Source organism: Pistacia vera, unplaced genomic scaffold (assembly GCF_008641045.1).
Source record: "Pistacia vera cultivar Batoury unplaced genomic scaffold, PisVer_v2 Contig461, whole genome shotgun sequence".
Lineage (NCBI taxonomy): Eukaryota > Viridiplantae > Streptophyta > Magnoliopsida > Sapindales > Anacardiaceae > Pistacia > Pistacia vera.
In genome coordinates this window covers 672760-685302 of record NW_022196292.1, presented here as the reverse complement: position 1 = coordinate 685302, position 12543 = coordinate 672760, and the positions used below count along the sequence as shown (strand labels likewise).

Below are 12543 nucleotides of genomic sequence, written 5' to 3'. Positions count from 1 at the left end.
AGGAAGCACTTGGTGTGACACTTGAAGATAGAAGAATCTATAACTACCTGGATTTGCAGAAAAAATGTACAAGAATCAACCTTTACAACCAAAGAATGTTGTATTTTGATGTTCAAGGAAAATCCAGGGTGGCATGGGGGGCAAATTGTTTAGTTGGGCAAAATCCAATTGGTTCAACAGGGCAAGAGTTTAAATATTCATATGAAATGGAATCAAGAGACATTCAATTTCCCAGAAATTGAAAAATAATAATATGCAAGTTGTAACATGGTGACACCACCAGTATCTGTATCATCATGAAATAAAATGTCAATGAAGTCAATCATTGAACATTTCAGCCATGGAATTTAATAAATTTCTTTTTGGATAAACATTGCTTCTTCCTCAAGGCATCTGGATGCCCATTAGTACATTTTTGAAGAAGGATATGTTTGAAGGTAGTAAAAAAGTATTCAACAATCGATAACCTGTACTGCAACAACTCAGAACTTCGAGCATTTCCACTTTGTAAAGCATGAAAGCATCAACAAGAATTGGAGTACCAAGTCTGATTCCAGAACCACCGATGATAATTATACATGTAAAACAGATTAAAAGCATTAAATATGGTAATAAACACAATAGGAGACACAAATTTCAGATACTGTATCTGGGTATTGTTGCTTGATAGTGGAGTCTAATCAACAACTTAACAATGGACATGGTAAACCAAATGGATGAAAATGCAACAGCCATATGAAGAGAGAGTAAACTTCCCAAAAACATGACCTATCCTAAACGTGCTTAGTGCCACTGCCTCTCATCTATGCGCAATTCACCAAATCAATTATCTATACCAGCTCCAATGCCGCTTATCTGTGGATAAATTTAGAACACAACAGTAAGACTAGTTTACTAACAAAAGTGATGAGAATAACAGCCAAGTACCAAACCCACCTGTGAATGATGTCTTGGCACTGCCGGAATCGAAAATTATAATATAACACAAACGCATTTGCTCTGCTTCGGTTGGCTAGCTGCTTTCTTTTCTGCTCCATCATAAAATAAGAAACAGTGTAATAAGAAACAAGTGGGAGAACAATTGCTGAATATGCTTTAAGTTGGGGAAAAGGCCAAAGCAATTAGGTAATCAGGTAGGGTAGTTGGCCTTGGCTTGGTTGGTTCTGTACTTGGGCAAATAATTTAAGCTTGTTAATTTACAGAAAATGTTTGAAGATTTCAACCATTTCAATGATTAATGTTTGGTGACTGCATTTTTCATTATGATGCTACATTGATTTTTCCACAGAAGGAAAGAAAAGTTGGAAGAAAAAGGAATCACATCATTCTTAAAACACATTTTTTCAGCTATCTTTTCAGTATTAAATCTGCATACTGTTCAAAAAAAAGTTAAGTAATTTATTTCTAGAGTTCACCTTAGAAAAGCCTATTGGAAAGAAGAGTATGTAATAAAAAATTGGTACCTTTCTCCTGAGATGGAGGTTGAACAACAACATGCATGGTTGTAACACCACCTGGGATATCACATAGGGGACTCTGGCACTCCCCCAATGTTCTACTGTTCTCCAATATCTTTCCCGCGCTTATTATCTTAACGTCTTTGACTGTCCGTGGACCATTGTCCTTTCCTGTCCAAACAGATAAATGCCTAAATACTTAAATGTAAATTAACAAATATTTACAATCGTAAACAGAATCAGAAGTCACAGAGGAGAGATCTTTTAATAAACAAGAAGAAGACAAATGCAGCCACATGGCAATCAACATCTGAATAGTTTTAACACTTACTACTTGTTCAAGGTCATATATTTATCACAAGATTCACACTTCTAGAATTTGTTTAACAGAAGGCTTATTATGTTTTACAAATTTTTGCCACAACTGTTACTGAGTTGTTGATGGACTAAGACCAAGGATAAACAGCAATGAAAGATGATTTCCAGACTTTCATGGACCTAACTTTTGCATCAGCTCAACCGAGTATAAAGAGAGAATTGCACCACATCACACATGAGCAGAGACAGAATACAGATGACTAAAGAAAATATATTGCATTGTCTTCGATAATCAGAAATATATTACAAACTTTGACTCTTATAATTTAGGTGCAAAACTAAATAAAGGAAATATATTAGTTTTTGACACTTATTAGATTGGGGCCGACATGATTATATTTGCTAAGAATTTCACTATGAGAATTTTCTCAAAAACTTCACATAAAACCCAATTATTGCAGGTCAATTATCCTGTGATTGGAACCAACTCACTTATCAATTACAATGCAACAAAAGCAAGAAAGCAAACAAATAACTGTAATAGCATCATTTAACTGGTACTACGTGTATCACAAAGCATTTTTTGAGGCTATATAGACGAGACAAGATCACATCAGAACGAAAATTACATAAGGATGTTTCATATAGCCTGGACAAGTTTCCAACTGTCCTTCCACAAAATTCACAGTGAGTTCTTTTAATTGCCTTGAAAAGATCACCCATATCCAAATTTCATCAAGCAGCCAGTTTAAATATTTTGACATTAAATTGAAAACACAAAAGCACTCCACAACTGCTCTGCTCTAAAAGATGGATATGTTAATTCATCTGACAGGTGATTAATAACACTAACACAGAGAATCATTTTCATAGGAGTTTCTCTAATCATACATCAGGAAACAATAACAGATTTCCTAATTCTAACAACAATACATACTCTGACTTCATCCCACAAGTGTTTATGCGTGGCCATATTTTAGAATGAAACAGTTACCCAAAAAGAAACTTGATGGGAAAGTAGCTACAAATTTTAAACATTGCCTAAAAAAAACACCCAACTAACCTTTAGGCCATTGAGCAAGAATGCTTTCCTTCAAGGTTGCAACACTTGTAGCAGTAGGAAAGCTCTTGGGACCTATATCCGATCCATCAGTCAACCGAAACTTGATCTCTAACTGATCTTGTACACCTGCCATCTAAAACCTCTTCTGATTGACTCCAAGAATCTCTCAGACTTAAAACTCAAAACTCCAGGATCCTTACTGGAGCTTTCTCCTAAAGTATATATCAAATCTCAATAAGGTTCACTATGAGTAATCAATAATCACAGAAGTACTCGAATCAGGTCCTGACACAGTTGCAGATTGATCAAAATTCCCACTTTAGTAAACTGCACAATCCAAAAACAAGCAGCAGAAGAAGAAAAAGTACTTTTAGTATGAATATAAATCACAATAGAATTCAACAATCTTAGAAATGGAAACTAACACAAGAAAGGAACCATCAGGAATGATAAGGACACGAATTCTGATTTCTAGGCAATCAAAATTAACATCAATATCCCCAATTGGGATAATCCATGGATTGAATAAAATCCACATAAATCCCACCAGAAAAATAACAGTACCAAAACCACACAAAAGTAAAAGCTTTAAACAGCAAAACAATCCCAATCATAACAAATAATCAACCAAAATCCTGAAGTGGGTCACCTCTAAAACAATCAAAAACCCAAAACAGACACTGAAAAGAATCCAAAAACCTTGATGGGTAATCTTACTTGCCTCCAAAACTGATCTGGGTCACTCTGTTTTTATCAAACCGAGGAAGCAGACGAGAGGAAAAAAGAAAAAGAAGAAAGAAGAAAAGAAAGGTGATGGCTTTTCAATAATTAATAACAAGAAAAAGAGAAGGAAGAGATAAAACAAGTTGCATGAGAGGGGGCAGTTTGAGAGTTTTCAAAGTCCGCTAAATCTAAGGTCAATGCTGCCATTTCTTGCCTTCTCCTTCCAATCTCCTAAGGCTATGGAAGTGGACAAATTTTCCTCTCTCTCTTTATTTCTTTAGGACTATGACCCTCTCCCTAACTTCCAATCCAATTCACAAACAAACTCTTATTTTGTATCTCACTCACACTTCACTTTTGTCCATCTCAAATCATCACCCTTCATCTCTTTCATCATACCCCACTATTCACCACTCTTTGATGTGTGACTCCCTCGACAACGATACCAACTCCATATTATAGTTATAAGTCACATTATTATAATCACAATGTTCGATAAGCATTATCGACTCATAAATCATCGTTAAATTAATATTTACTGATTCGATTATGTTATTAATTATGTTTTCGAATTATACTATCATAATGGAAACCATAGGTAATAACCTATGTAATTAGTAATGACCTAGTCGAAAAATCCCCTAAAAATATCTTAAAAACCTTTTTTTATGAGATATATAATACTTTTCGATGAAATTAATCAATTTTGAAGAGAGGTATATAATTAGGGTAAAAGTGTGACTGATTTTACATGAGTGACATATTGTGGTATTATCCATGGTATTAAACTATCAATTTATGGGAAATGGTCAAGTTCAAAATTGGATGAAGTCTACAATTCTACATCTTCATGGTTGGTTCATCATGTGAACTTCTGACCAAGGATTTATGGGACCCTATCATGAATGTTAACAACCCCAAAAATGACAAAATTCAAGTACAATTTCTTTGGCTCATGCAATGTAAAATTTGGGAGTACAATACAATGTACATATTTCTTCCATTTTGAGTTTTGAAAGAATCAATTGTGGCTTATATAATTACAAGTAGATGCCACTAACTATGTCTTAATCATTCAATTAGTTTATTGACAAGAGGGGAATCAAATTTTTTGGTATTATAAAGAAGCAAAATGCCAAGGAGGTCCAATCAAATGTGGGAAGGTTTTTGGATTTAGAAAATTAGGAATATGTCAGGAATGAAACCTCTCTGCCTTGAAATATCAGAATTTCCGAGTCTAATCTATGGATGCCAAAATTAATAAAGGTGTTAAATTCTAAATGGGTTTCTTGTTAACATCAACTTAGCAAATTCCAAGAACAAGAAGAATCCTTCTTTATAGTTTATACCCTTTTGTTAATAAATTTTCCTAAAGATTCTCTTCTTTGATTGGATCATATTTATGCAAAAGCTATTCCCAAACATACCTGAAATAAATGAAATTATATAACTCTTTTATCACATATACATGGATAACTGTATAAAAACTGTAAAATCATAACATCATCTCTTGGAGAAGAACAAAGTTATAGAATTGCAAATGGTAAAAGAGTAGTTATGGTGAGGGAAGGAAGATGGATAAGAAGTTAAAAATAAAAAATAAATGTTTTGAAGAAAATGAATTATCTGCACATTTTAAATGTTTATCAGGAAAAGTACATAACAAATACCAATATGTAATGTAACCTAACAGTAGTTCCCCAATTGAATGGGACCTGTAACAAAGCAATCTTCCATGACCTACTCCTAGAATTCACCGTGATACCAAAAATCAAGGGAAAGGAAAAATGGGGAGATACTAACAAAAAATGAAACAACAATAACCAAAAAGAAAATAATAATAATAATACTGAAGGGAGAAAAACGTTTATGGACTTATGAGGGGAGCATCACCGAAAAACTTTCCTAGCATTCCTCTTCCCATCATCGACCAGTATGAAGACATCAAAATAAGCAGTCTCTTGTGTATTTCACTTTATTCCAAATTATGGACCAAGTAATCAAAAGCAAGATTCCCAGTAGGAATACCAATAACAGTATCCTTTTCCCAAGCAAAGAATTAACCGTGGATTTGTATAATACAAAATCAAAGAATGAAACTCAACGTCCTTGTAGTGATGCAGGTCCAGTCCTGCAATAGTATGGGGGATGACAGCAAAATCTGAACCTGAAAGTATTGCCCCTTCCGGCCAATTTTTTCAACTTGCTTTCTCAAATATAACCTTCAGAGAAAGTTCGAGACAAAAAATGTATGTTAAACCCATATCACTAATATCTTTTTCCCCTTCTATCTCTAGTTCCTAGCTCCACTAGTTGATTGACTACGTCTCCAAGATGTGGCAGTTCCTCACAAAATCATTGGAGTAGTTGACATACTTGTTCCAAAATGGCCGGAGATGCTCGAAGCCAATCTGCAGCCACGGTTTTGACTGGCCATTGTAGTGGATAACTGCAGCCTTCTTCACACTCTCGATATTGGTCTTATGCTGATAGCCCAAGCCAAGCATGTGCCACAAGGGGTCAATTGGGTGAACATGACCTTTAAATGCTATTAAAGCAGGTGGTAGGGTTCCAAGCTTCCACATTGTTAGGTTTGAGTTCAGATTCTAGTACAGAAAACCTCACAATCAGAATAAAATGATGATAAAGCATATGTTATCAAAGTAATAATACTAGCAATGGTGCACTCAAAAAGAAGAGAAAGAAATGAGAAAACACATTTACAACTCTTTGCTCATTTAAAGTAAGTCTTAATATTAGTCCAGAACTCTATTACTGAAAATTCAAATTTCAGCAATCACTTTACCAGCCTACAAATAGACAATACTAACATATATAAATGAAGAAATGACCATGATGCGATCTAGTTGCAGTAGAAAAAAAATTGGCATGGATACTCTAGCAGATATGAATGTTGAATTTTATTTCCTTAAATAACTTATTCAGCCGTTCCACAATCCTCATTATGACTTATAACACAAACAAGGAAGGAAGATAAAGTTAAAAGCAAATAATTATAGCAAGAAATAGAGTAATCAAAAGTTTACCTCTTTCAGCCAGGAATGGTAAGTTTCTCTTATATTTGTTTTCCTCCATGCACGAAGATCAAAGATATTCATCCCATAAGCCCATGCACATTCCTCAGGGTCCAAATTCTTTGCTATAAGGGGATGTGAAAAATTGAAGTAGTTTCTAAAACGCTTGGACATTACCCACTCATCTTCACCTCTACAAGTTTCTACAGCTCCATTAACCTTGCCCTTAAGATCAATTTCCCAAAGAGGTGACAAATCACGCTGGATTACAACATCATCATCTAGAAAGACCACTTTGTCGAGGTGTGGAAAGAGCTGTTAAATACAAACAATTGGCAAACATAATTAAACCATTGCACTCTCAGGGCTATAAATGAAATGCACAAGTTCTGAGGACAGCAAACAATCTATTTTCCAGTTACTTGATTAAATCACTAAGGCCCACCTAAATAAGCAAATATTAGATGTTTTAACAAATTCAAAATCAATAAGAGATTGTAATTTTCTTTTTGGATAATTTCCCTGAATTATCCTACTCACTGTAATGTCAAATTTTGGTATACTTTTAAGTTATTTAGGAGTATACAAAACATGAAAGATTTTCATCTCCACAAAAGAGAAGCTAAATAGCTAATATCAATCTACTTACCTCTGGTAAATATATGCGGAGATGGTTGAGTAAAGATATGTACTTTGGACTTCTAGCCTGCAATTTTGAAGCAAAATGTCGAGGAGTGGTATCACTGAGATTGGCCCCAGCAATGTGATTCCCATGGTAGTAGTTCCTGATTCCATAATGGTTCTCAACAGCCTCAAGAACTGGAACATTCTCTCTTGTTAACCAATCAAACTGGTGAACGCCTCTCACTTCAACAATAGCAGGGGAGACAGGGTTTAGTGCAAACCACGAGTGCATACCCGCATAAGTTTTCTTGTCTGTGATGATATGGAACACTATCGTTTCGGGTTTTAGAGATGACTGCACTGCAGAAGCAACAACAACTGAAGCAGCCAAAATGTTATCAGTTGGCAGGACGAAGTGGTGGTAAGAGTTGTCAGAAAGCAAAGGGAGGAGCTCTGGAGAAGGCAATTGTATGCGTGCATGAGCATTAGAGGAATATTCATCAGTCAAACGCAGAGAAAGACAGTGGATGCCTTTAGGAACAGAACTTGCAGCAAAGTGCTTGTTCATCAGTTCTGCAAACTTAGATTCCCTAATTTCTCTTTCAAATTTCTCCATCTGTGAATAAACGATGGTTATCAGTCTAAACCAGTGCAATAAATTTGTTATATAGAAGATTTTTTCTAATTAAAATCCATATTCATAATATAGATGAGCATTCAAACATTATTTGACTACAACCTTAATTATTTATTTATCAGTCTCTTTTCTCCTAATAAAATAATGGCAAAGGAAAAAACCTAAACAAGCAGGGCTAAAACAAATGAGGACATACAAAAAAGGTTAATAGTTTAAAGACATCCTCACAACACACTTGTAGGTGAAGAAACTCAAGGTGAAAACATTATAGAGGAGGTAATTTATTATTCCTATTTCTAATTAGTGACACAACATTCATATTTTCCTCATTTGTTAAAAGAACACACTATCATGGTCCAAGAAACTTGGGACAATTTTTTGTTCTGAGGTTAGGTGGAGAGGGGAACACGCAGTGGAAGTCTCAGTTGACCAACGAAACAGCCAATTAGACAGGCAGTAAGCCAAATATAAAGAAAAAACTGGGCGACAATGAGAGATCCCAATAAATTGCCAAATGACAGGCAAAAACAGCTGTCATACTGTCCAGGAACAATTAAATTGCTTAACTCATAACTTCTCAAACAGTTGAGCAAACGAGTTCTAGAAGCCTTAAGTTCCTCATCCACCTTAAATCCCAATATCACATACTCTGGACACTGAAAAGTGCAATCTAACTGAAATGTAGTTGCAATTCAAGTCAAAAAAGTATATCAGCAATTAAAATCAACCGGCCCCTAGGTACCTTAATAATCAAGACACATATCCTTACCCAAGCAAGATAAGCAAGATAACAATGTTGTGATCATAAGATCTGAGCAAAGAACATTCAACATATATCCTCAAAAAAATTCAAACAAAACACACATTATCTGCATCATATCTTTATTTGAACCACAAATTTTATACATATCTGATAGTATACTGAAGGAGGATTGACAAGAGTAGGCATCAGAGTTACACAGAGAGAAACTAAGGTAACTGTATTAACTACTAGACATCTACAGAGTCATATTTACCAGTGCATTAATATTCTGCAACCCAATTGCTTGCAATGTTAATTTGACTTAACGAAAATGCAGGGAGCTTTGTTTAAAATTGAAAAGTTGGAACTTAATTTTGTTAACCAATTAAATTTCCACAAAATTTACACTGTGATTATTACAACCCAGCACCTAAAGGTGGGGGCAAGTAGTAGCTTCATCCTGCTTCTTCAAAATACCCTCTCTTTTTTTTTCCTCCTTTTTTGCAAAAAGTAAACATACAATTAGAATATCAACTAAATATTAGATGTTCCTGGAATTTTCTCTGAAGTTTAAGAATATCAAGGGCAGAAAACAATAATTTACTTCTCATTCTAAGCTGCCTAAGACAAAGGATTAGAACATCAATCTTGTTACAAAGTTTTGAATGAAAGGAGATGCAAAAAGTGTAGGCTAGATTATTTCTGGAAGCCTTAGTTTTCTTCACCCCACTCTTATCAAAATAAAAAATAAGTAAATGAAAAAAATTAGACAATAGACAAAAGCAAAACTAAATCTTCAACATACCATTGCTCTCAACATAATAGCAAAAGTCCTTGCATCATACTGATCGGTCTTCATTTCAGAAACAAGTTGACTAAAAGAATCTGGAAGCTTTAAATCATTTGGGATTTCCTCAGCGTTAACTTGATTAAGGATCTTGTAGAAGTCATTAACCAGTCTCTGTTACATCATCACCAGCACAAAGTGTAACCAAATTAATTAAACAACATAACAATTTGACAACCAAACCAAAAAGAAGGACTAAAAGAATGCGTTTAATGTAATTTGAAAAAAAAAAAAAGATATTTACCCCTGAATCATCAACCCTACCGAGAAGCCTCGGTCCTAACCGTCTGCCTAAACAATCTGAAGCAGAGAAGAACAGGACAGATTAAGAATCACAAACAAATCCAGAACAAATAACTAAAAGCATAATCAATATAAAACCTGATCGCAATTTAAGTTAATAAAAGCAAGCATACAGTAACTGCATACAGATAACAATTTCACGATTTGTAATACCTGGGAATCACAGTTAAAGCTGATTCAATTTGAAACATTGAAAAAGACATATAATGCAAGTAAAATTTAAACCCATCAACCGGGGAAGGGATGTTCGACAGATGCTTGAAAAGATAAAACCAGAAGAACAAATTACGAATAGTGCTTGTGGTAGGTCTCCAATCAATCTCTAGTGTCACTGATCATCTAAACAATCAATGGGTCGACGCAACCTATTTGAAACCAATGCAAATAATTCTAACATTGACAATGCAAGCACCTAGATTGGCCATAACCCCATAATTCTACTGATTCTAGCACTGACAATAATAAACCAGACAATATGACTTCACATTAGAAGGTCAATTAGTTGGTTTCAAAATCATTTCCTCCGCATATCAACAACGTATTATATTAACTCAGATTCAGAGTTGACTAAACAAATCAATGCCAAACTCAGATCTTATAACAAAACCAAACTCCATAAATAATCCAACCACTAAAATCAATCCATTAATTCTAATCAACCATCAAAATATCCCAAATACAACGACAACCCGAATCCCAAATCTTATAAAACAAACTAATCAACAGATGGACCCAAACCCACAAATCAAAAAGCAAAGTTCAACACAAAAAAAAGAATCAAGATCCAAAAAACATACCAAAAGAGGAGCACTTGTTGACACCTTCAAGAGTAACAAGAGCGGTGAGAATGAAGACAAAGGGCAACAAAAAAGCAAGAATAAGAATGGTATGAAAAAGGGTCCTATAAGAAATGTGACGAGCTGCGACCTTGATCTTCATCAAGTCAATAAAACCTCCTCCATTGCTATTAATACCGTTGCTGCTACTTGATAATATTGTGATGCTTCTCATGCTAGGCGAGAAGTGAAGCTGCATCCTTGTCTTTGCAGCCTCACTACCACACCACAACAAAAACCACCACTCACCTCTTCTCTAACACAATTTAACCAATCCAAATAACAAAGACACCAACAACAATAACTCAAACTCACACCCACCATCAGATCTTGATTCCTCCCCAAATTTCGCCTTCTGGGTCTCCCTCAAATTTGGCCTTTTTCTCAAAGACCGCATTGAGTTTCTAAAAAGAACCCCCTCTCACCCTTCCCTCTCCGCCCCTCTCGCCACAATAACAATATTAAAATGGTAATAAAAGATTGAATCTTTTCAATCAATTAATGAAGGACTCTCCCGTTTGGTTTTCTGGGTCTTCTTGATTTCCTCTTTCCTTTTCTTTTCCCTTCCTTTCTTTTTTTTTTTTTTTTCTTTTTTTCTTTTTCCTTTTCTCTCCAAGAGGGAAGATGAAAAAAAGATAAAAAATAAAAAAATGATTTTTTGGTTGTTCTTGTGTTTTTGTTTTTGCTTTGCTTTGTGTTACGATTAGCTCTCTCTCTCTCTCTCTCTCTCTCTCTCTGTTTCTCACTGCTGGATCCTCCGATCTAATTTCATTTTCTTAAATTATTTCATAATTAAATTCATGTAAAATTAAAAATTTGATCAGTCAAAACAGGAAAACGTGTTGGGTAAAGAGAGAGAGAGGTGTTGATGTTTGACCTTGAGATCAGGAAGGAGATCTTGGAGCTAAATTTAGATGATTTGTTTTTATTTTAAGCTTGATTAATTAATTAATTAGTTGTTAGATTAGAGGTTATTAATTTAAAGTTTAAAAAAAGATTTGAAAATATTACTATTTCTAAGAATGTTCATATCATAACCTACCTATCTTAGCTAACTTCCCATATTAATTAATCTTTACTTTAATTCTACTTTAAATAAATTAATAATATTTGATCGGTTAATTAAACCCTTGTTAATTTTGTCGGTTTTTTATGTAATTTTGAGGGAATGAAAAAGGGTATTTAAGTCAAAGTTCAGGGGTGTATAATATAAAGTTGATTTTTTTTAGTCAGAATCTACATAAATTTCATTAGTTTTATTTTTTCTTCTTTTTAATTGTTAAATTAATATAATACAAGTTTTTTGATAAAAGGGTCAATTTACTGGTCAAGCCTCTCTTAATTTTGTATTTTTTTTTTTTTTTTGAATAATCGAGGGTATCTGAACCAATTTATGTGCACCTCAACTAATTTTTAGGATCCTGAAGTTAACGGTCAAGTAAATCTTCCAATGACCACTCATATTAGCAAACCTCTTGAATCATACACGCAAGTCTCTATCGTCACTTAGATGGGGAATCGAACCTATCCCTATCCACATGATCCCAATTCATCCTAACCATCTGGGCTACCCACGGATAGGGCTGTGCAAAAAAAATCTGATATCCAATATCTGAATCGGATTCGTTTCGATTCAATCCGAAAAACTGGATATCTGATAATCCGAATCGGATACGAATCATAATTTTAGAAAATCCGAATATCCGGATCGGGGTTGCTAAAAAAGCCGATATCCGTCACCATTTCAATTTTTATGCACACCCCTTTCAAATTTCAAATGATGGTCAATTTTGTATTAATGAGCTTATATTATGGTTGTGACAAATTACATTGAATTTAAACTTACCATTAAATCAATATCATTAAGTATTTAGAGAGAAAATTTGGTATAAAATCTTTATACCAGATTTATTTAATAATAATAATATTATTATTATTATTGTAATCAAAGTTGAAAA

General features: G+C 34.2%; 2 protein-coding genes across 4 annotated transcripts; both read right to left on the bottom strand.

Moving 5' to 3' along the window:
- Positions 1–325: 325 nt before the first annotated feature.
- Positions 326–3822, bottom strand: LOC116145474 (membrane-anchored ubiquitin-fold protein 1-like). Of its 3 annotated transcripts, none has more exons than XM_031430931.1 (5): positions 3538–3822; positions 2839–3165; positions 1464–1628; positions 937–1028; positions 326–855 (listed from the first exon to the last, which is right to left on the bottom strand). In XM_031430931.1, exons 2-4 carry the CDS (start codon positions 2969–2971, stop codon positions 973–975), a joined length of 354 nt encoding a protein of 117 aa, XP_031286791.1. In that variant the 5' UTR covers positions 2972–3165; positions 3538–3822; the 3' UTR covers positions 326–855; positions 937–972. The 3 variants fall into 3 exon arrangements, with proteins under 3 accessions (XP_031286791.1, XP_031286789.1, XP_031286790.1); XM_031430929.1 differs by having other exon boundaries at positions 3556–3822; XM_031430930.1 differs by lacking the exon at positions 3538–3822 and adding an exon at positions 3264–3403.
- Positions 3823–5167: 1345 nt separating this feature from the next.
- On the bottom strand, positions 5168–11183 carry LOC116145364 (probable galacturonosyltransferase 14). The gene is made up of 6 exons (XM_031430821.1): positions 10547–11183; positions 9691–9746; positions 9405–9560; positions 7246–7836; positions 6609–6911; positions 5168–6167 (listed from the first exon to the last, which is right to left on the bottom strand). Exons 1-6 carry the CDS (start codon positions 10782–10784, stop codon positions 5883–5885), a joined length of 1629 nt encoding a protein of 542 aa, XP_031286681.1. The 5' UTR covers positions 10785–11183; the 3' UTR covers positions 5168–5882.
- Positions 11184–12543: the final 1360 nt, after the last annotated feature.